At 34.9% G+C, this 24,793-nt stretch overlaps 2 protein-coding genes across 2 annotated transcripts; both read left to right on the top strand.

Moving 5' to 3' along the window:
- Positions 1-444: 444 nt before the first annotated feature.
- sirt2 (sirtuin 2 (silent mating type information regulation 2, homolog) 2 (S. cerevisiae)) lies at positions 445-6,481 on the top strand. The gene is made up of 16 exons (XM_087796105.1): positions 445-581; positions 687-733; positions 826-874; positions 1,634-1,744; positions 1,818-1,859; positions 1,928-2,034; positions 2,317-2,373; positions 2,462-2,530; positions 2,595-2,724; positions 3,128-3,187; positions 3,248-3,303; positions 3,382-3,458; positions 3,528-3,579; positions 3,654-3,721; positions 4,681-4,747; positions 5,941-6,481. Exons 1-16 carry the CDS (start codon positions 566-568, stop codon positions 6,040-6,042), a joined length of 1,110 nt encoding a protein of 369 aa, XP_087652231.1. The 5' UTR covers positions 445-565; the 3' UTR covers positions 6,043-6,481.
- A 580-nt stretch (positions 6,482-7,061) lies between these two features.
- Positions 7,062-19,639, top strand: rinl (Ras and Rab interactor-like). The gene is made up of 11 exons (XM_087796184.1): positions 7,062-7,066; positions 7,988-8,153; positions 11,468-11,579; positions 12,059-12,131; positions 12,963-13,036; positions 13,096-13,178; positions 13,236-13,464; positions 14,749-15,411; positions 16,564-16,881; positions 17,889-18,020; positions 18,934-19,639. Exons 1-11 carry the CDS (start codon positions 7,062-7,064, stop codon positions 19,230-19,232), a joined length of 2,154 nt encoding a protein of 717 aa, XP_087652310.1. The 3' UTR covers positions 19,233-19,639.
- Positions 19,640-24,793: the final 5,154 nt, after the last annotated feature.

Genomic DNA, 24,793 nt, shown 5'->3' with positions numbered 1-24,793 from the left:
AAAAAAATAATGTGATAATAATAGCGTAACAATCCTAAATAATAATACATAATGACGATATAACTTGTCGTGTAAAACAGCACAACAATACAAATACACGAATATGGGAACTTTTTACAATTGAAAACAACAATTGTTTTTGTTTCACTTCTTTAATACTTGTTTATTTCTGCTAAAGCACCTTTTAAAATGAAAGTTTCAGTTTCCCACAAGAGCAGAAATATGAACCAACATTGTTTTACAACATTGTAATTGATCTTTTGCTAACAATAATTTAAGATCAATAAATCATCTGGCTGCATGTTATTTCTGGGAGAAGGACATTGATATCAGGAGTGTTTCAACTCCATAGATACAAGTTTCGCAAAGATGCCGTTTAGTCCGAACTAGGAACCTTTTCCCGTTAGATTCCGTTCGAACCCGGAACATGTAATTGACGGACATAAACATTATAGACCGGAAGAGTTGTTGGCGTCGAAGCCTCTCCAGAATCTTGATTTTAAACATTAAGTTGTTTTGCACAATCTAACTGTCGGAACATTGTTGTGCCAACTTCGACGAATACATGTCGAATACACCAGGTGGGTTAAAAATGTAATAATAACAATAATGTTGTTATTTTTCTGGTTAAAATCTGAGCAATTTGATGCTGCGTTCGTAATATTTAGCAAACGTTGTGCTTCCAGAATCGCCTAAAAAAGAAGAGTCAGAAGAGGATCCGCCAGAACCAGAAGTAAGAAAATATAGATTTGACCTCGAAATATGATCGAATTCCTTCTGTTCATCGCTGTTTTGACGTTGATGACGCGTATTATTATTTTTTAGGACCAGACTGACAGCAGCAGTGAGGACGAGGCGACAGGAGACGCACATAGTAAGTGTATTTACAAGATAATATGTTTGGATCATTGTTCTCTATAAACTGATGACTGTCAATAAAATGATACTATAATATGTAGGTGTTCACCTGCTGAATTATCAAAACTATCAGTTATAAGTCTCTTTATTTAAATACCTTATTTTAGTGTTTCATGTTTGTTGACCATCTTCATTTCGACTGTTCATCTCTTTCTGACTTAATCCATTTTATCACCCGGAGAAAAAACCTGTAAACAGAATAATTGTATTCATTCATTGGTAAATGGTAAATGGCTCTTACTTGTATAGAGTTTTCTACGCATATTCAGCAGCCAAAGGTAAGGTAAGGTAAAACTTTATTGATCCCTCAGGAGGTCTCCTTCGGGAATTGTTTAAATAAGCTGTATTGTTTAAGCGCTGTACACTAAGTTACGCTTTCACCCATTCATACACACAATCACACACTGATGGCAGTATTCAACATTTGACAGCTGGAAATTAAATATTATATAACAGTCTTATTCACAATGTTAAATCTGATTTAGAGTCATTAAAAAGCAGGTAAACATGATACGTAGCTGGGCTTATGTCATGTTTCAGTTGTTCTGTTTTTAGTTTAGTTTTTTCAATTTTAAAGTATGATTTTAGAAGTGAAATGTAATTCATTGTTAAAGTAATGTCTGTAGCAGGATTTAATCTTCTCAAAGAACTTATTTATAAAGATAGATTATGTTGTTGGATAATTCTACACTAACTTTCTTCCCGTTTATTCTAGTGGACCTGCTCCGTAACCTGTTTTCCAGCGCTCTGAACTTCGGTGCTGGGGAAAAGGTTCTGGATGATCTCACTTTAGGAGGCGTCGCCAGTTACATCAAGAGTGGCAAATGTAAATCAATCTTGGTTTTTAGCTCCTTGTTTTTTTTTGTTGTCTCAATTAAGTTTTTACTTTTTATATTCAGGTAAAAATGTCATCTGTATGGTCGGAGCTGGATTATCAACATGTGAGTTTTTCTTGCCTCTTATTGGAAAAGTTTGTCTTTCGAGTTTTAAGATTTCTTCTTTCCCACAGCCGCTGGAATTCCTGATTTCCGCTCACCGGGCACTGGCTTGTACGCAAACCTGGCGAAATATAATCTCCCCTCTCCAGAGGCCATATTCGTCATAGATTATTTCATGGTCGGTTTGAAAATGATTTGATATAGTTTCTGTCGTATCGAGACAAGTTATATTTTATTTAGGTGTTCGTGCTGCAGCTTTATGGGGAGATTTTCTATGCAACATTTGTATTAATAACAACAATAGTTTTTCATCAATTATTGGGAAATCCTGATTCCATATTTGTCGGTCTGCATTTCTAAATTGTTTACCACCACGTATTCCATGCATTTATTTACGTATTTTAACTTGGTATTTAGTAGATGCTGCTAAATTTGACAACAACCGTTCAACTGTTTCCAGACAAATCCAGAACCATTCTTCGCTTTAGCTCGAGAGCTTTACCCAGGAAAGTTCAAGGTAAAAACCTGCTCACATTAAAAAGGTTTACAATGAAATATTACATTTTAAATCCTGAGAATAAACATAATGTTTGTGGGATGTCCAGCCCACCCTGGCTCACTACTTCATCAGACTGCTGAAGGACAAAGGGTTGTTGGCTCGCTGCTACACTCAGGTAACACCTGAATCTGCCCAAGGCCGTTCGGATTGTTTAGTTTCCATCTCTTTGCATTATTCAGAATATCGACACTCTGGAGCGCGTGGCCGGACTGGAGAGCGAGGATCTCATCGAGGCTCATGGAACCTTCAACACATCCCATTGTCTCAACGGCTCTTGTCGTAAAGAGTATAACATGGAGTGGATGAGAGGTGAGCTCCGGTGTATGATTCAGTTTTTACTGTCGAGGGTCTTTATGGTCATTAGAGTCCAGACAATCTGAACTTTCCAGAGCTTGTCAGTCAAATAAATAATTTCAGTTTTACTTTCACAATAGTCCTTTAAAAGAGATGTGATTTCCTAGAGTGGAGTCCTGTCCAGGGTGTCCCCCGCCTCTCGCCCTAAGTAACTGGGATAGACCCCAGTCCCCCGCGACCCCCATAAGGGATTTAGCGGCATTGAAAATGAATGAATCTAAATATTTATTTTAAAAAAGCATTTCAAGTCAACTCTGTGATTTAAGAAGAAATTAAAATATATCATTCAGGGGAAGAGAAAGAGTTAATGATGTTAATCTTATTCTAGAAATTAAAATAATGTTTTTCTGTCTTTCAGAGAAGATCTTTACCGAAGACATTCCCAGATGTGAAGAATGTAAAAGTTTGGTCAAACCAGGTTGGTCATCGTTCTGGGATGTGTTTCACTGTCAAATGACCTTCACTTCTTTCCCATCAGATATAGTGTTTTTCGGGGAGAGTTTACCCAAAAGATTCTTCTCATGCACCAAGACGGTACGTGCGTTTGTGTGTTCAAGCATCTGAAAGTTCGACGTTCATCATCCCAACGTGACTCTCCTGTTGTTCTTCCAGGACTTTCCCAGCTGTGACCTGCTCATCGTCATGGGGACGTCGCTGCAGGTTCAACCTTTCGCAAGCCTGGTCAGCAGGTACTGGAGAGATAACTCCACCATCTTTCTTTAAAACACAATCACCTATTTTGTTTTTTGCTCCTTCAGAGTTTCACGAAACTGTCCCAGGCTCCTCATCAATTTGGAGAAGTCCGGAGAGGTGAGCTGGAGCCGCGACCGAAGCTTTTAAACTGAGATTTGTTCATATGATTTTTGTGTAATTCTTGTGTTAAGACTGCAGCGTTCATGGGGATGCTTGGTTTAGGAGGAGGAATGGATTTCGACTCGGACAAAGCTTACAGGTAATGCTTTAAAAAATAAATCGCTCTTGTCGTTCTCAAGTTCCGAGGGCCAAGTCAGGCCTGTCGAGTCATTTTATGACAATAAAAGTCTTTGATGGGAGTGTTTGTTGAAGGAGGACAAACAAAGAGATAATGTATATTGATCCTCTAAGAATGAAAATACAATATCACAATAAGAGGCAGACTTCAGGTGATCCCGGGGCGACCAGATCTACTCCCACCAGTAGTCGGACACTTCTGCTATACATTTTAAAATCAGAATTATTTATATTTATTTTAAGGCCATTTACCTACCTCTTAGACCATAAAGTACATTTTGGTTACCTTTATTTTGTTAAATAAAAAAAGAAAATGATATGCTTGATGCAACTCCTCGTTCAATTAACCGTCTTAATAAGAGTGTAGTTGCAACTAATGACCTCCAGGGGGCCATATCGCAATGTTAATAATAATAATAATAATAATAATAATCTCTATTTATCTGGCGCCTTTCTAGACCAGGGTCACAAAGCGCTTTGACAGCCATTCACACATACTGATGGGAGTAGGCTGCACATAAGCATGTTCATATTTAAACAGTATTTCCTAAAGATTACTAGTGACGCAATAATAATAATAATAATAATCTCTATTTATATAGCGCCTTTCTAGACCAGGGTCACAAAGCGCTTTGACAGCCATTCACACATACTGATGGGAGTAGGCTGCACACAAGCATGTTCATATTTAAACAGTATTTCCTAAAGATTACTAGTGACGCAATAAACTTACTTTTAAACCATGTATTGATATGTTTGATCAGAGTTCATGCTTGTTCAATTCGCTTAAAATTGTTTGACAGTTCTCATCTTACTCATCCTTGGAATGGAACACAGCATCTCGTTGTGAAATAAAATTGTGTTTAAAAGGTTTAGGTTTTTGGTCTCATGGTCAATTGTTTCTGCTCTTAATCCGTCCAGAGACGTGGCTCAACTCAGTTCATGTGACGACGGATGTCTCGCTCTGGCCGAGCTGCTCGGGTGGAAGGTAACAAACAAGCTTGAGATGGATATTTGAGAGAAGGATTTGCCCCGTTTTAACGGCCTCTGTCTAATGAAAACATGACCAAACGCGTCAAATATGGGTCAAGGATCCTGCAAAAGAAACACAAAATGTAGTTTTCAAGTGAAACTATGGATAAATTAATCACTTAAGAACTGCATGTTGATATTCTAACTATAAATATGTATTTTCTTTATCAACAAAGCTGCACTTGACTGAACATTTAAACTTGACTTGAATTTGCAACAGGCTTTGTATGAATATTTATGTTAAAATAAATATAAAAAACTTAGATTTAAAAAAAATAATTGGAATCCGAAACACTTGAAAAAAAGTTTATATTAAAGGAAAAAAAACAATGTTTTAAATTTGCCTAAAAATAGTACAAAACATGAAAAATAAAATAATGTATCCGAAAAAATGTTTAAAACTGGAAAGTCTTTATTATCAATTAAATTAATTATTGATGGAGTTCAATATGAAAACTAAAAAAATTAACTTGATTTTCTTAATCAGACAATTTGCACTTGACTGAACATTTAACCATGACTTGCATGTGCAATGTGGCTTTTTAACATTATCTATGATGAAATATGTATATCTTTTTTTATGATATATATTTTTTTGAATATAAGGTTTGTGGTCTGAAAAAGTTTAACTTTTATACTCGTAGAATAAAGTTTCGACACTCGAACAAAGGTTCATAAATATAGGAAAATAACTTGGATGAAAAAGAAAAAAAACTGAAAAGAAAAAGTGTGTATCCAAAAGAATTTTTTTTTAAATTAAAAATAAATAAATACATTTTAATAAATAAAGAAATCATAAAATTATTAGTTACAAATAAGTTCAAGATGCAGGTTTTTCCATTATTTTGCATTTTATTGGGGTATTTTTGTGCCTTAAAAGTGTATTTGTCGTGTGGCATCATTTAAAAGAACTTCCTGTTTTAACCTGGTAAGATGAAAGTCTGTTTCACCATTTCAACTGGTTTCTATGACGACGAGACAGTGTTGATGAGCTGATGATGACGATAATGGCAGCAGAGCAGTGTGGTTTTCCTGTCTGATGCAGAGTGGACGAAGCTCTTAGTTAAGGGTTTTTCATGATTAAAGTTCTCTGAGAAAATGAACATTTTGTACGAGGAAACGCTTCACCTCTTGGTCCGGGCTCCGCAGGACGAGCTGGAGGAGCTGGTGCGGAAGGAGCACGAACGCATTGACAAAGAGGACGAGAGTAAAGAAGCTGCTGCTGCGGCGCCAGAGCCCAAAAAGGAGTAAATAGTCTTGAGTTTGCTTCCTCTTCGCACTTTAACAACCTTTGCTAATTAACTGTTACCATGACTACCACTTTGAATGAGTGTCGTGCGTCAGAATAATAAAAAAAAAAATCTGATGGAATCCATGCTTTTTTACTAACAATATATATTAAGAGAAAGATGATTAATCTTACTTTACATTCTGTCAGTGGAGGTTTGAGTTTTATACACATCTGGTGACGGTGTTTTAATTTTCATCATGTGTTGAACATCAGTTGATTTTAGTAACTGAAGCCACGTGTGAGGTTGTGTGTGTTTGGCTGCAATGTGTGCGATTATTATCAACATAATGTTAAAAAAAAAACCTCTTCTTGAGTGGGCTGGTAAATAACTGATAACAGTGGGTGATGATTGAAATGATGTAAGCATTGGAACTGCAAAAATAAATACTTGTTATGATATATTTTGTCTGTTTCCTTGAAATGTTATGTTTATTATTATTGTTTTTACTACGGTCTTCAGTATAAACGTTTCGACGCAATACGTTTTTCGATATTCAACATCCATATTCAGCATCCATTATGTTGTTATTTAAAAAAAATTATAATTGTGGTGTTTGTTAATTTTTGTTGCAGCTGAAGCAACAATAAAATTCTGCCATAACTCAGCTGAGGACGAGAGGATACAGTCGACTCCAGCAGCTTTTAATGCCGATGTTTGAACATATTGTGGTCTGTAAATTCTACAACACCAGAGTCAAGTACTCGACAATACTACACATATATACTTGTTACTACAGTATTACTATATATGGTATCGTCAGATTCTTAAAATGACCTACTTTGTATCATGTCACTATAGTCGTATAAAATGTGTGACACTATTTTCATTTTGCTATAAAGTTGTTGTTTTTCCAACAGATGATTCACAACTAGCGCCACCTTCTGTCACGTCAATCAAACATCATCGTTATCAACTGAAGTTTGCTGCGATGTTGATGCATAAGAGGAGATTTCAGCCATTAGATCATCAACAGGAAGTATGAGGTGAAAGTGCAGTGAGGTCTGACCTTGTTTTCATGTTTTTCAAAACAAATTTATGACAAGATGGTGTTTAAGTTGGTGTCCGTGTGTGATACACTCGAATACTACTGTGATGTTTCCATGGAAACCTCATGATACGCTATGGAAGTATATCAGTGCCATCAGAATATTGAATTTGGGGGGTTATTTAAGCATTGATTTTTTATTGAAGTAAATATTGAATATATTGACAGTTTAAATTAGTTTTTTATTGAATACTTGAATTGAATAATTTGAGTATTAAAAGGTTGACTTTGTTTATCTTGAACAGTTGAATTTATTAATTTCTATATTGAAAGGTTGAATTAGTTTGTATTGAATTCAATATTCTTTGTATTGAATTGTTTAATTAGTTTTATTTTTAATAATTGAATTTTAAAATATCAGTTATACTCCAAATAATTGTTACAGATAGAGTTTGATATTTTAATTCCAATCATTGGAAAATCAATGATTTAAATCCCATATTTTTCAATTTGAAGCCTTTTAAATTCTATATCAATCGTGACTACTCGATCGAACATGTCACGTGACCGTCTACGCCTCGCAGGATTGGCTGAAAGCTGGATCAGTTATGATCAATACATGGTAAAGTGGTCCCTTCAATAACCAGATGATGGATTATGTGAGTCGAGTCACTTGACAGTCAGTCAAGTGTGGGAGTGGAAAGCGAAGAGTTGCTGCTGCAGACGACCCATGAGTCACAAGTGTCATTGGTGTCCAAAGTGCATCATTTCGAGCTTCCTGTGTCGGTTAACTGCAGCGAGCGAGGACGTCTCTTGCAACATGACGAGGATTTAGAGTGAAATCCATCTCCAAATGTGAGTTTTTTTAAAAACGTTCATGTATGTTTGGCTGCTTAATCCGTGATCCGATCTGGACCAGGGCTGTTCATGGTTCAGTGAACGGTACAACAGCCATCCCTTGGAGGAGGAGCAGGAAGAGGCTGTCGCCGCTGGAGCAGCTGAGCAGCTGCCAGGACGCCTGGTGCCCCCGAGGATCATGGGACAGAGATGCGGTCCACTCGGCTCTGAGAGGAACTCCACCAGGGGTGAGATGCTGCACAAATTGACACATCTTCAGCAGAACTTTTTTTCTAAGATTCCAATAGATTGAACGACAGATACGTTCTTTGAAACCGTTTCCCTTCAGACGTAGATGTCGCTGCCAACCTCGTGGTGGAAGCAGCAGGTTGTAAGAGCTGATAACTCAATCTGGAGTTTCTTAACTTCTCTTTTCACCGGAGGTGCTGCTGTGGTGAGAGATTGCAACCAGAGATGAGACGATAAAAAAACGACAGATCCTCGTCATTTTTATCACCTTTTGAGATGTTCCTTAGTCGGAGTGGAGCGTATCGGCCATTTTCATTTTCTCAAGTTTTAATACTATAGTTTCCACTTGGGGATTACTTTCTGAAAACCCCCACGATAAATATTCTCCAAAATTTAAATGCACGTTAAGACCGTATAGTCCCTCTTCACACTCTTTATAAAATTTCCCCAAACTGTCATGAACATTTCCCCCAAAGTTTTTATACAAAACATCACTTTAGCAACATGCAAAAGTTATGACGGGATCAAATTTAACAACATTTATTTATTTTTCAAACCTAACATTGCATATGACACAACCTTCTCAGTCGCCAGTGGCGTGGGCGGCTCCCATGATGCTTTGCCGCCCAGCCAACCATTCAACAGCTGTAGATCACTTTTGAAATAGCATCAATGAAGTACAGTATTGTGGTGTCGTCGTCGTCACCAAAAATAGCAGTGTTTTTGAAATGCATCGTGGGAGTTCGTGTTGTTTCGTTGGCGCCATAAGTCGAGTGGGTTGATTAGTTCCCTGGTTCCGTTGAAGTTTTACCGTTGTTCCGATAAATCGTTTGTTTGTTACAAAGTAAACAATAAGAAGGATCTTTGTTCTTCCTGTTTAGTACTGTAGTAGTGTGTACTAATAAATATAATCTGTGAAACTGAAACTATTGTTAACTGTCAATATATAAGGTCTTTTGTTGTTGTTGAATTGAACTTTAAATTTGCACCTTTATTAAATTTATTTTTTGGTGTTTTTCATCAACTAGTCCACTTTGAACTCAAACTTGACTGAAATAATTCTCATCTTTCATCTCTTGTGTCCGGAAGAGAACCATCAACTCCTGCCAGTCATTCCTGGAATCTAGTGGTTTCATCTGAATTCTGGATTCACTTCAGAATAAATGCTCATTCATGTTCGTGACTGAAACAATACTATTTATAACTGGCATTGAAATCCTGCCGCACACGTTCCTAGAACGAATCAGAAGTTCCCTTTTTTTTTTCTGTCACACTCGCAATCGTTCTGCGAGCTAAAGCAGAAGTTCAGTTCAGGCAGTCCAGGGTTCTCACAGCACCGGGTCGTCTTGAGAGGAAACCAGAAGGTTGTGTTTTTTCTTTTTGTGTTCTTCTAAATGCCGTCGATATGCGAGTGATTCCTCGAGTTGTGTTCTTTTTTTTTTACAAAAAGGTGAAGTGAGTCGTGTTTCGGAGACATAAACGCTAAACAAACGCTTCCGACTTTGGGTTAAGGCGTGCAGAGTTCACACGAAAAGCCACTTCCTTTGTTGATGTGTCGCGAGGCTGCTGTGGTGATGAACGGCAGAGCGAGTGTGTTCGCTCGTCTCGCTTAACGTAATCGTACGAGCGAGGATGGATTCGCAGGATAAGGTCACCGTCGCTGGGTTCTATACGTCGACATAGTATCTTCCTTTTTTTGGTGCCTGTTCTGCACTGAAAAAACTGAGATCCGTATTATTTCATATGATCTATGTGCTTTATATTTGCACTCTGTCAACCCTTGCACTTTGTTCTTTATAATTGCATTTTGTCAACCCTTGCACTTTGTTCTTTATAATTGCATTTTGTCAACCCTTGCACTTTGTTCTTTATAATTGCATTTTGTCAACCCTTGCTCTTTGTTCTTTTTATTTGCACTTTGTTCTCGTTCTGTTTTTATGAAATTACGTCCCAATTCAAGTTAAAATGATCTTATTCTATTCTAACTTTACATTCAACTGACAAGTCCAGAAAAAAATCTTATTTCCAAGCATTTATATTTAAAAAAAGTTGCTTTCAAAGAATGTAAGAATCTTCCAACAGTCACTTGTTTAGTTTTCCGTGTTAAGATATTATTCATGTTCAAGAAAATGTTTTCTAGGAATCATTTTTATCTTAAAAAATAGATTTTTTTGGACTTGTCAAGTAAATCCAGCTCATCTTTAATTCACTTTTCTATGTAAAACAGTTTTTGCAAATATTTCCTTCTCAAAGTAACCAAACACAACGAGAAGTATATGTATATTTTAAATTATGTTTAAAATAAAGAATGTTGAACACATCTGTTGTAGAGATAAAAGTTAGTAAATATGACACCAGGGGCCAGTTGTTAAATAATTGTTATCTCGATTACAAAAAATAAATTCCATTTTTTGCAATCCAGTATCAGATGATACGTTTTACTTTCATTCCTCTTTTGATTTATTTAATACTACTCTCTTAAACGTAAATAGACATAAACAAATACATTATGGAGATTTTTTAAAGGTTTTAAATTAACTAAGCTAACTTTTGTTTAAGTTAAAATAAGTATAATAATAAATACTTTAAAGGGCAGGAAATTATTTATATTAACAGATTCATCTCTAATTGTTGTTTTTCTTAATGTATTTATATACAGTAATGATTGACAGAAATATTGAAAATATACTTTTTTGTTTCTTATTTAACTGTGTTATGAAAACATTTATTATATTTGACTTTAAAATACTGGAAGGTTTAATGAGTATTTTATGTCTTCTTTATCTGTTTACCAACGTGACAGTTGCAACGTAAGTGCAATATAAACTAAAGTATAAACACAAAATGAAACAAATCGATTTCTTTCTACCTTGAACTCTTAACATCTTGTTAGGATTTAAATAATCCTGTTGTTGTTTTTTAATCCAGATCATACTGTAAAGTTTTTTAAACAACATCAAATAAAGCGTTAATCCACAATAAAACTAGGATTACATGATCCAGTCAGATTTCTTCTTTCCCCTTTTTCAACAAGCCATTTTAAAGTTTGAATATAATCCGATCACATTAACTTTGATCAACTGGTCTCAGACACGTCGCAGATTAAAGAATCAAATTAAGTTTTGATTTGAGATTTTAAAGTTTAAAAGTCAGTTAAAACGAAAAGTCCATGTCATGTTGTGACATAACCACAGTGTATATAGAAGTAACTTTTTGCCCATACATTTCATAACTTCATAACTTCATAACTTCCGATGTGAGTCATAATTTTGTGTGTGTGTGCATGTGTGTGTGTGTCTGCGTGTGTGTGCAGAGTTTCCTGGTTGTGCGTGACACTCAGACGTCTCAGCCCACACTGCTGTGTGTGTCTGCAGGAGGCGACAATGAAGAGGTTGTTGACTTCGACATCAAATGCACAGACGCAGGTATTATAAATGACGCACACACACACACACACACACACTCTAGACACACACTCGCATCACAATGAGGAGATAGAAGTCAACATACGTTTGCAGTTTGAATGAATCACAGAAAAACTCTACAAAACGTCTTTATGTTGAACTGAACTTTCTGGTTTGTGCAGATGTGACGTCGACACTCGCTGAGCAGGTGTGAACTTGAACGAAGATTTACTGTAAATCATGACAGTTTTTCACACCATCAGTAAAATAAGCAAATGTCAACAATATTTAACTTAATTTTGGAATCATTGAAGGAAATGGAAAAATAATAAATGAGTCACAGTTTCCTTATATTTGAGACACACCCACCCACACACACACACACACACACACACACACACACACACACGTGTAAGTGGTTTGGCAGTTTTCCATAAAAAAAAAATCAACCAATGATGGTCCAACGAAAAATTAAAAAGGTTCTTGTCCCTTCATCTCAGTCTTCCACTTGTCCGGCTCTCGTCTTCGCTTCAACGACCCGAGTCAGTTGATCTTCTTCTACTCCCTGTCCAGGTAAGTGATGGAGTCTCCGTCTCTACCGGTGCGTCTTTACCTCCTCATGTGTTATTCAATAATAATATTTATTTATTAATCTTCATTTTTGACTTGTTCCAGGTTTATTCTAATCAATATACTTGTTATTTTAGCATGTTTTTATTGTAATGTTTATTATCGTCTATATCGTCTTATTATAAATATTCTCAATAACTTATTGAGGATTAATAAAAATGCATTTTTTCAGGAAAGTATTACATTTGTTTTAAATATACTGATTTATCAGGAGTTTAAGCATAGTTATCATTTTTAAAAAACACTTTTAAACAAATTAATATTAAATAATTTTGCTAGTGACATTAAATAAGTTAAGTTTTAGTGAGTAAATGTTAAAATATAAAATAAAAATTATTGTAAAATCACAAATCTTTATTATAGATTAATTTATCCTTATCCGACATATTGTAATATAGTTTAAACAATTACATTCTACTCTTCACAAGAATTACACGCTTTATCTCTAAAGGAGACTTGGATTAGATTCCTAGTATTTATGACATCAATAATTTTTTCAATAATTGTGTTTTTCTTCACAAAATGCTCTTAAATGAAGGAAATTCAAATTTAAAATTCAAATTTAATTTAGTTTTACTATTCGTTATTACTGTACATTTGCTATTATTGGGTTTAATTGTCATGTAATTTTCTGCTTTTGTTAATTAAACTGTAAAAAGTAAGTTATTATTGAACCATTATGTATATTTTAAACTGTGCAAAAGTCTATTTAATGATAAACATTCATTTAAAAACACTTTATAATGACGAAGATATCATTGTTATCTTGCTCAGAGACGTGCTGCCCGTCTGTCTGAACATCCCCGGCTGGTCTCAGAGCAGCGTCCAGCATCAGGATCTTCAACCCGGTGAGTGTGAGCGAGTGTTTTCTCTACTTCATGTCTTCATATGATCTTGACTCTCGCAGCCACCTGGCTCCACCTAGAGGCGGATCAGCAGATGGACGACATGACCCCCAGGGAGCCGGGCGCCGTCATGTGCTCCATACAGGTGTGTTTTTTTAAATAAAGTTTCATCTCGACTCGTAGCAACTCTTGTTGTTCGTAGTTCACGTCCAGCAACGGAGCGTTGTGCGTCGTCAACCCTCTGTATCTGCGGGAACACGGCGACGAATGGCTCACCAAACGCTCCAGCGCTCCCGGTTCTGCTCGAACCCTGGATCCCAGGCGCAAGCAGAGCTTCGGTACCGCTCGCTCCTGGACGGGTTCAGGGCTGCAGAGCAGACGGGCCGTCTCGCTGGAGAAGGACACGTATGTCGCCAGTAAATCCAACATGAGTAAGTATAAGATTCATCTCTTCATACCTCAACCTCGTTACTCAAAATCTACTTTTGAGATTCTTCGAGACCTTCCTTGTAAGCCAGTGGTGTCTAAGCATGTTATCCAGGTCATGAAAGCAGTGATGGGTTGATGAGGCTTCATGAAACAGCTGATGAGGTTTCATGAAACAGCTGATGAGTTTTAATGAAACAGCTGATGAGGTTTCATTAAACAGCTGATGAGGTTTCATTAAACAGCTGATGAGGTTTCATTAAACAGCTGATGAGGTTTCATTAAACAGCTGATGAGGTTTAATGAAACAGCTGATAAGGTTTCATTAAACAGCTGTTCAGGTGTAATAAAACAGCTGATGAGGTTTAATAAAACAGCTGATGAGGTTTAATAAAACAGCTGATGAGGTTTCATGGTGCAACTGATCAGGTTTAATGAAACAGCTGATGAAATTAAATGAAACAGCTGATGAGGTTAAATGAAACAGCTGATGAGGTTTAATTAAACAGCTGATGAGGTTTCATGGAGCAGCTGATCAGGTTTAATGAAACGGCTGATGAAATTAAATGAAACAGCTGATGAGGTTAAATGAAACAGCTGATGTGGTTTCATGAAACAGCTGATGAGGTTTCATTAAGCAGCTGATGAGGTTTAATGAAACAGCTGATGAGGTTTAATAAAACAGCTGATGCGGTTTCATTAAACATCTGATGAGGTTTAATTAATTAGCTGATGAGATTTAATTAATTAGCTGATGAGGTTTAATGAAACAGCTGATGAGGTTTAATTAAACAGCTGATCAGGTTTCATGAAACAGCTGATCAGGTTTCATTAAACAGCTGATGAGGTTTCATTAAACAGCTGATGAGGTTTAATGAAACAGCTGATGAGGTTTGATAAAACAGCTGATCAGGTTTCATGAAACAGCTGATCAGGTTTAATAAAACAGCTGATCAGGTTTCATTAAACAGCTGATGCGGTTTCATTAAACAGCTGATCAGGTTTAATAAAACAGCTGATGATGTATCATGAAACAGATGATGAGGTTTAATGAAACAGCTGATGATGTTTAATTAATCAGCTGATGAGGTTTAATAAAACAGCTGATGAGGTTTAATAAAACAGCTGATGAGGTTTAATAAAACAGCTGATGAGGTTTAATAAAAACAGATGATGAATTTCATGAAACAGCTGATGATGTTTCATGAAATTGATGTTTATTAACACAGTGTCATTATCTAGGTAATGTCATTGAAACCTAACATTATCTTTACATGTTTTAATTCCAGCTCTGCTCGGAGGCAAATCATTAGATTCCACCATAAATCCAGCCGAGTCGGTCATCAGGAGACAGAGCGGAGACTCCAGCTCCAGCCTGTCCAACCGAGGCAGCACAGGAAGTCTCCTCCTGTCCTCGTCCTCCAGCACCAGCAGTCTGGACCAGCAGCACCGCAGCAGTCCGGTCCCTCAGTCTCCCCACAGGGTGTCCTGGATCGAGGACGGGGTCTGGATGCCTCCGCCCAGGTCTCTGCTGCACCCTCCCTCGCTGGACCTGGACTCCTTGTCCATCAGCAGCATAGAAGAAGACCACGAGCCCCAGCTGAGGAGTCCCGCCCCTCACCAGCACCAGCCGACGCACCGGTTGGCCGACAAGGTCATCCATCGCCTGTCGGCCGTGGGTCAGGCCATCAGCGGACTGGTGTGTCCCAAGAAGAAGTTCCGTCACCGGGTCCAGGAGCTGAGCCTGCGGCGGAGCGGGACCTTCACCGAGGCCGTGAGAGGCTTCGTGGAGACGACGCTAAAGAGACGGACCGAACCGGGCGCCGTCAACGGGTCGGAGCTGTTACAGGAAGTGAGGTCATCGCTGACGTCTTTGAGGGAAACACTGTTGGAATATAAGGAAGTACAAGCTCTGCTGGACGGGATTACAGACCTGAGTGAACCAGAGTTAGGTACGTTTTTGACTCTTTTACTCTTTTACCACAAATATAGAAGTAGAAAACACTTGAAAACGTTTAAAACGATAAAAGATACAATCTTGAACATTTCAATATATTAATAGAAAGTTCTTTAAATGTTTAAAAAGATAAAAAGTATCATCTAAAGTATTTTAATGTGATTTAAGTTTTAAAACGTTTAATAATGAAAATATTTTAATATATACAAGAACATTTTTAAATTGTTTCAAATAATACAAGCTAAATTCTAAAATATTAAAATATATTAAAATAAAGTTTTAAAACATTGAAAAGATATTTCAGAAAAAAAAATAATTGAATATATACAAAAAACATTTAGAAATTTTTAAAATGAAAATCCCAAATATTTAAATAGATAAGAAAAAGGTTTTAAAACGTTTAAAAATGATTAAAGTACAATAGAAACTTTGTTTTAAAATATTTTAAAAATGTTTTGAAAAGTGTCAAATAATAAAAAATAAAAATCTAAATAATTTAAAAAGAAAGAAAAATGTCATAAAAATTACAATCCAAAATGTTTAAATAAAAAAATGTTTAAATAAAAATGTGAATGTTTAAAATGTAAAAGAAATCTAAAATATTGTTTAAATATATATAAATAAACGTTTTGAAAAGTGTAAAATAAAAAAGAAAATAATAATAATATTTAAATAAAAACAAGACCTTTTTTTTAAGTTTCAAATGTATAAAATGTAAAATTTGAAATAATTCAATATACAAGAAAAAACATTTTGAAAGTATAAAATGATAAGAAAAGTACAATAAAAGATATTAAAATATATATAAAGCGTTGTGTTTTTTTTTATAATAAAAAAGTAAAATGTAAAGAATAAGTAAGTTGGTACATTTCCTAACTGTTTAAAGTCAAGAATATATTTAAAAAAAATTAAAACATGTTTAAAGATTTTAATCTTTTTTTTTATTTTACAAATTCATACAATGATGTATATAAAGAAAGCATTTTACACATAAAATACATGACTACTTGAAAGTTGAATTTCAATATACTATATAATATATAGTTAAAACTATTTTGAAAATACTCAAACAAAAAATGTTCAAACAAATTTAATTTTTTTTTTTAAATATAAACTCACATATGAAGTAACTTGTTTCTGTGGACAGACGAGCTGGTGGAGCTGTCGGTCCAGAAGGTGGCGCTGAAGCCGGTGGCCGCTCACTTGTACTCCTGCATCAACTGGTCCCGGGCCGACGACGGGAGCCTGCGGAGGCTTCAGGACAACATGCAGCTGCTGGAGCAGAGCAGCGTGGAGGATCTCGGGGGGGCGGCCGGGGCCGGGGTCCCCGAGACCCTCGCCATGGAGCGGATCCAGCAGAGGTGGAGCGACATGCACGAGACGCACTCGCCCAACAAGAAGGTCCGCATTCTTCTCAAGGTCTGCAAGAGCATCTACCACAGCATGAGCGCCAACGCCAGCTCAGGTAGTGTAACTACAACAAAACTTTATTTAAAAGTCATGTTTTTATTCAATACAATAAACACACTTCATTTTACTTTTTATCATTTTAGACCTATTTTACATTTACCTTTTTTTTTAATATATATATAAATACTGTAGTTTGGGTTTGGGTTTCCTTTTTTCAATATTTCTAAAACACGATTCTGAAAAAAATATATATTTATATATTTTGTATATAACTTTTTTCAAATATTTTATAGATTTTAGTTTGATCTTTTTTATATATATATTAATATATATTAATGTATACTATTGTCTATATTACTTTTGGTCATATTATACTTTTTAAAACTTTTTATTGAATATATTTACTTTTCAGATTTTACCTTTTTCATTAAATACTTTTAAAAAATATAAAGAAATTCGATTTTATTTTTAAAACACCTTTAAATATATATATATATAAAACGCCTTTATATACAGTATATATATATTTAAAGGCATATATATATATATATACATATATATATATAAATATATATGTATCAGTTTTTACTAAATAATATATTTAACATTTTAGACAAGCTTTATTATGTTTTTTTGTATATATTTAAATATTTTATATGTTTCTTTCATTTGAAACTTTAAAAAAAAATGTATGGCAGATATTTAAATATTTTAGACATTTTAAAAACGTTATTTTGTATATATTTCAAAATATTTAATATTTTGCTTTTTTATTCATTTCATTTAAATCTTTTTAAAATGTTAAAAACATGTCTTCATTTTAATTTTTTCAATATTGTATAGTATCATAAATGAATCTTCATTCATTTATAATAATTTTAATGAGAACATATATTTTAACGAAGCTGCTACATGTTGATGTAAAAGATACTTCAGATATTGATCGTGCAGCGAATATATATTATCTGCCAGTTTTTTGCCGACGTCATCATTTTCATTTGAGTTCTCACTCTCTTCACTCTTCTGCACGTTGATCATGAACGTCGGCGTCTCTCTGACCAGGCGAGGTCTTCGGCGCCGACGACTTCCTGCCGTGTCTGACGTGGGTTCTGCTGCGGAGCGAGCTGACCACGGTCCAGGTGGACACGGACTACATGATGGAGCTGCTGGACCCCACACAGCTGCAGGGAGAAGGTACGTCTTCACCACGAACAACTGTTCTGAGATCAGTTCTGGAAAATTAAAAACTGTCAGAAGAACTTGATGACTTAATAAGTACACATAAAATAATTGAATTCAAATTTAAATTTAAAAACAACGTTGAAAGTATTATAAAAAGCAAAATAAAAAATTAAATGTATGCCAAAATAACCTTTTAAAACGTAAAAAAAAAAAAAGGCAAAATCTGAAATATTTAAATATTTGTTTCAAATAGAAAAAAAAACGTTTTAAAAAGTTTAAAATGTAATGAATAAAAAGGCAAAAATATAAAGTATAGAAATATATTAAAATATATACAAAATAACGTTTTAAAGATTTTAATATTTCGCTAAAAAGTTTTTAAAGGTTTAAAATTGAAGTAACATATTTAAATCTATGCAAAAAATAATGAATAAAATATTGAAATAAATTGATTGATTTAAATAAAATCTTAAATATTTGGATTATTTAAAAATACATTTTTCTAAAATATTTGAATATATACAAAAAAATGATAACAGTTTTCATATTTAAATATAAATAAAAATAGCATTATACAGTAAGTGAGTACATTTGGCATTTCTCAATATTTTAAACAAATAGTGTAGAATTACTAAAAAAATAAAATACATTTTAAGTTTTTGGTTTTGTTTTAAAAACTGGAAAAATGATGTATAAAGAATATACTTAACGGAAAATACAAAACTACTAGTCAAGGTTGGTTTTTGAAACATGGACTATTTTAAATGAATACCTTAACAATTATAAATGAATAAATACTTTTTCAGATATTTGTTGGTTGTATAAGATGCTAAGTTTCATGAGAATCATCTGCAATAAAAGTTTTCAAGAGGAAACGACAGCAATGAGCGAGAGGCCAGACTGTAACTCCACGTGTCTCCACCAGGGGGCTACTACCTGACCACGCTCTACGCCGCGCTCTACTACATCAGCAGCTTCCAGCCTCGCTTGGCGGCGCGTCAGCTCAGCGTGGAGGCGCAGGACTCCCTGAACCAGTGGCACCGCAGGAGGACCCTCCACTGCGACCAGTCCCGCCGCAGCAAACACCGGCGAACCATCCGGCGGCAGTCGTGCCATAAAGCGGCTTCTCCTGACGTCAAGTCCAACGTCAACGTCCAGGAAGATGCGCCGGAGACCGGAGGTGACCACGAGAAGGACGAGGTCGTAGAAGTTCAGCCATCATGAGAGCATCAGATCTAAATATAAACCAGAGAAAATACTGTTTAAAAACAGCTTTAACAATTGAATTTATTGTTACAATAACACTGACACAAGTTCTATTTTTGTTAAACGTAGCATTTAAAGTTCATCAATATATTACTTTAAATTAACCTTAATACTCGTTTTTTTAATATATATATTACTGTGGGAAGAGCTTTATTCTCTGTCAATCATTGTTATCTTCTGGTGAATATGATTTAATTTTTGACTTAAGTTATAAGGATCTTTTTTTTATTTATGCATTTAAGTTTGTTGAGTTTTTAATTTGCTTTTTTTTTTACAAGTTACAGTTGTGGTGCTGGTTGAGATTGTAAGAAGGAGAAACAAACACCATTCATGCTGAAACAATAAATATATTTTGTAAAAATATCTTCAAGAATTGCACTTTTTATGCGTAAAAAGGGGCAAAAAATACACGGAAATATTTTAAATACTGAATATAAAGACTAATATAAAGATTAAATATAGTTTATTTCATTTAAACGAAAGTTACATTGTTGTTTTATATCCCTGATCCACACAATGTTAAATAATAATCAAATAATATAATGTTTGAAAGACACGAGTGGATATGAAACACACTTGTACTTCTTGAAATGACCACTAGATGGCAGCATTTTACCTTTGCGTACAATACGTGTTACTTCATGATAAAGAAACGAGTGAAAACATGAACAAACTATACAAACTAACACGGTGCGTTCTTATAGGAAATTAGTCATTAAAGTCATTAACTTGTGGGTCACACGGTTTGTTAAAACTTGACCCTAAAAAATATTAAAGATAAATAAAGATGTTAAACATAATTGTGTGTTTGAAAAAATAATAATGATGACAATGTTCATGTGATCATATCATTTATAGATCAGACTTACATCTCGCCTGTTGATGTTTAAATATACAAATATATAAACACACTCACTGTGTGTAAAAAGGCTGTTGTGTAAAATTGGAAAGAAAAAAAAAAAAAAAACACACAAAGACTCACACAGCCTCGCACACATATGGAAACATCTCATCGCTGCATTGGAAATGACCGAGCCAATCAAATCTGCCTAATGAGACATCTGGCTTTTTGCCTGCATGTAGAAGTTGAACTCTGAAACAGCTGGCCACACACACACACACACACACATACACACACACACTGCATTCTGAGCGTGAGAGAGGACAAGAAGAACACAAAAACTGCACAGTAAATGACACACACGTGTACATGCATCAGCAGGAGGAACTGTGGGTGAAGAACTTATGATCACTCGGAACATTGACACACACAAACACACACAAACACACACACTCGTGCACAACGTTGTCTCACACATATTTTATGCATACATGGTTGTGTGTAACACACTCACCACTGCCATAAATTAGATATATAGCAGCATCGGCAGCAGCGAGGAAGGGGAGTGTGTGTCACTGTGTGTGTTAGTGTGTCTGTGTGTGTTTCTGTGTGCGTGTGTGTGTGTGTGTGTGTGTGTGTGTGTGTGTGTGTGTGTGTGTGTGTGTGTGTGTGTGTGTGTGTGTGTGTGTGTGTGTGTGTGTGTGTGTGTGTGTGTGTGTGTGTGTGTGTGTGTGAGGGAATAAGAGGAGGAGGGGGCACAGATGGCCATGGCCTGAGGCATTTGGAGGTGCTGCAGCAAAATGAGGGAGACTACAACACACACACACACACACACACACACACACACAGAATAATGCGTGAGTGTGTAACAGGGAGAGAGAGGGAAGCGACTCTACTGCTGCATAAATTCAAACATTTACATCTAAAGTGTTTCATTTACATCGACACACAATTTGCGACCATAAAAACACACACAAACACACACACCTGAGATCAATAAAGTTGTGGAATCAACTCACTTCCACACGTGGTTCTGCTTGGAGTCTGTTCAGCGTCACTATGATTGATGGGTTCCCATCTGAGTGACAGGTGTAGTTCGCAACGTCCACCGCTAGGAGTCCTTCTCCTCCTGTCGAAGTTCGCCGCGGCGGTCGAGCAGATGACGTCATTAGAGGGAGACGCTGCGATCTTCAGGGTGAGTTTAAATGTTGTGACATAAGTGTGTTTTTTTTCTTTTGTACGTTTTATTGTGATTGCTTTAGTTAGTTTTTAAACTTTAATAATCGTGTTTTCTTAAGAAGGTGTTTGGAAATATCGAGAAAACTCGATTGTTTTTGTTTAAACTTCACAATTTCTGGTTGAAAACTACACGTATCTGAATTTAAAAATGTAATAAATGATATAAATATTATTATATTATATTTTATTCAGGCATATAAGATAGAAACACAGGTTTTTATACAACAACTACTTTATTTACAACACATATCTGAGTTAAAAAAATATATAATTTGAAGAAAATGTGGAAAAGTATTTGTACATGAAGTCAAAACTACTATTTGAATGAACGGGGGATTTAAAAATGTTTATTTTCCTTCTGTCTTTAGGGGTTTTATTCTGGTATATAAAGTAAAAAATACAAGTTAATGAATAACTAGCTTGTCAATGTGAGTCCGCCTGTGTGCCCACCTTTCCAGGGTGTCCCTTGCTCCTACTTAAAGAGAATACGTAGCATAAACAACAACCATATATTGAACATTAGACATATTTTTTTATAGCATTAAATTTTTTTTTAAATAATTTAATTGAGAATTTCTATATTGAAAGGTTTCATTTTAAAATTGAATCTTTTCTTAATTAATTATGTATATTGTTTAATATAGTATTTGATATTTTAATACAATTAATTCAAAAATACAGTCTCAAAATTCAATATATTTGAAATTTATGGCCTTTTAAATTCAATATAAAAATGTTGAAAACAATAGTACTAACCGAGTAGATAGATAGATACTTTATTCATCTCACAGAGAAATTCACGGTTCAGCAGCTCCAGAATATGTTCTAAGATAGATAACAAAGAGGCATGTAGTCTATGTACTGTCTAAAATATACTGAAACATATGTATAAAAAGGAAAAAGAGTACCGAGCTACTTGGATCAAACTTTCAGCCAATCATGGGACTCGCAGATGATCACGTGACGATGTGAATTTAAAATTCAATGATTGAAAAAACAAATTCAATCTTTCAGTATACAACCTTTTGGAATGAACTGAATCAAAAACAAACACATTTCAATAACACATTATAAAGTTTCTACATTAGAAATGTTCTGATGACACTGATATATATTCGTCTACTTCTCTTGACCTTTGAACTCATCAGAAACATCAGAATAGTTTTCGTTTTTCTCCCTCGTTCCTGCAACAAACGTCTCCAGCTGCTGTCACCGTCTTTCCTTCTTCACTTGTTTCCCATACAAACACCCCACAATAAAAACAAACCCCCATCTTTCTCTTCCCTCTCTCTCTCTCTCTCTCTCTCCCCCCCCACACTTGTGTGCGCTCTGACAGGTGTGTAATTGAATGATTAATGACCAGCAGTGACCCCTCCCTCTTGACTACACACACACAAACATTTCATTTATGCACCCACACACACACACACACACACACACACGTTCAAATGAATGCTAGGACACACACACAGCCGTGCACATTTTTTTTGCATCACACACACGTGTAATCATTTTGCATGAGTGCGCTGGAGCGACGGCGGTCAAATTCAAAGCAGTTCAGACTCACAACATGATGGAAACATTAGAGGAAATATTCACGCGCAGACTTTTCTCTGCAACATTTTTTTTCATTTCAGAAACGGTTTTTATTATGAAAACATATCAGTGGCGTCGGAATATTCAGTGTTTGACTTTAACGACTTGATTTTTTAAGATCGAAAGGTTGTTGTTTTTAAACCTTATAATTATTCTATTTAATAATTATATACATTGAATCTAAAAATAGTTTAGCGCGGTCGCCTCACAGCAATAAGGTTGCTGGTTCCATTCCAGGCCGAGGCAACCTTTCTGTGTGGAGTGTGTATGTTCTCCCCGTGTTGTGTGGGTTTACTCCGGGAACTCTGGTTTCCTCCCACAGTCCAAAAACATACAGAGGTTGATTGAGAACTTTGTGAAATTGTCCATAGGAATGAGAGTGTGTGTGAATGGTTGTCTGTCTTTGCGTGTCCTGCGACGGACTGGCATCCTGTCCAGGGTGTCCCCTGCCTCTCGCCTTATGATACTGGCATAGTCTCCCTGTGACCCCGACCCCAGGATAAAGTTGTTGTCAATGAATGAATCTAAAAATGAGAATATTTTCCAAACTAATTTGGTGAAAATGAGTTTTTTTTTACACATACAGTATGAAATTATTATTCTGATATTTTAATAAATCTATATTTAATATAAGGATGTTATAAGTATAATTGTGTTACCAGACAGTATCAGCCAATCATGTAACAAGAAGTTGGTCACGTGACTGATCGATTAAGTAGCTCGGTAGTCTATTGGTCTTGTCTTGTGACACTTTTTTACCAAAACATAATATAATATAATATAATATAATAATTTAATCTTACATAATATAATGAAAATTTCTATGGATGGATGGATGGATAAACGAAAGATTTAATGAAATACTTTCTTAATTGAATATGTACATTTTATTTTAAGGCAAGAAATATGCTCAATAATACCAATACGTCTCTAAATACAGTATTTTAAAATTTGTAGCCTTTTAAATCAATATAAAGGATACAAATGATAAAATATTGAATTTAGAAACTTTATTTTTTCGAATTATTTGAATTACAATAATACACTTTGTGTGCAAAATATAATCAATTATTTTTTTAAATATTCATTAATTCATTCATTTTAATGTAATTATGTAAAAAATATAATAAATAGCATTTCATTTATTTTTAAAATAATTTAATTTAAAACAAAGTTCAATTGAAAGGTTTAATTTTGTTATTGTATTGAAATATTGAAATTAGAATAATACACTTTATGTGCAAAAGTCATACGTTATTTTTTTAAATATGAATTAATTTTAATTTTAATATATAAAAGGAAAAAATAAAACTTTCAATAAACAAATTATTTAATACAATTATAAAAAATAAAAAATGCTTAAAAAAAAGCATTCAATTTTCTTTGTTGAATAATTTAATTTTTACAAAGTTGTATTTAAAGGTTTTTAATTTGTTTTTGTATTGAATTCTTGGAATTAGATTAATACACTTTATGTGCAAAATATATTACATTAGTAGTAGAGTATTACATTTTTGTATTTATCAATTTGATTATTTAAAAATAACATGTAAACCTTTTAATACAGAAACGATGAAGTTCATTATGCTTTAAAACTAATCAGAAACTAGAAACCCAACTGTTCAATATTCCGATGACGTTGATCTACTTCCACACATTTGTCATTTTCTAAAAGGTTCTGTCGAGCCGACGTTTCCTCAGCAGTCGCCGGAGAAGGAAAGTTCAATCACGACCATTTGTCACGTGAAGGTTTATGTTTCTTAATACAAGTCTGTCTAATGGATCTGACGCCGACGAGAGCTGAAAAAAAACAAAAAACTGATTCAATCCATCCTGAGCCGTC

Source organism: Callionymus lyra, chromosome 7 (genome assembly GCF_982586985.1).
Source record: "Callionymus lyra chromosome 7, fCalLyr1.hap1.1, whole genome shotgun sequence".
Lineage (NCBI taxonomy): Eukaryota > Metazoa > Chordata > Actinopteri > Syngnathiformes > Callionymidae > Callionymus > Callionymus lyra.
Note: the sequence above shows the minus strand (reverse complement) of the source record. Positions and strands in the feature narration are given on the sequence as shown.

What these genes read in the sequence shown, in the direction of transcription:
- sirt2 (XM_087796105.1), top strand. An exon ending in AGGATCCGCCAGAACCAGAA is followed by an intron (nt 734 to 825) that starts GTAAGAAAATAT and finishes ATTATTTTTTAG; the next exon opens with GACCAGACTGACAGCAGCAG. An exon ending in CGGAGCTGGATTATCAACAT is followed by an intron (nt 1,860 to 1,927) that starts GTGAGTTTTTCT and finishes TCTTTCCCACAG; the next exon opens with CCGCTGGAATTCCTGATTTC.
- rinl (XM_087796184.1), top strand. An exon ending in TGAGAGGAACTCCACCAGGG is followed by an intron (nt 8,154 to 11,467) that starts GTGAGATGCTGC and finishes GTGTGTGTGCAG; the next exon opens with AGTTTCCTGGTTGTGCGTGA. An exon ending in GAGCGCCAACGCCAGCTCAG is followed by an intron (nt 16,882 to 17,888) that starts GTAGTGTAACTA and finishes CTCTCTGACCAG; the next exon opens with GCGAGGTCTTCGGCGCCGAC.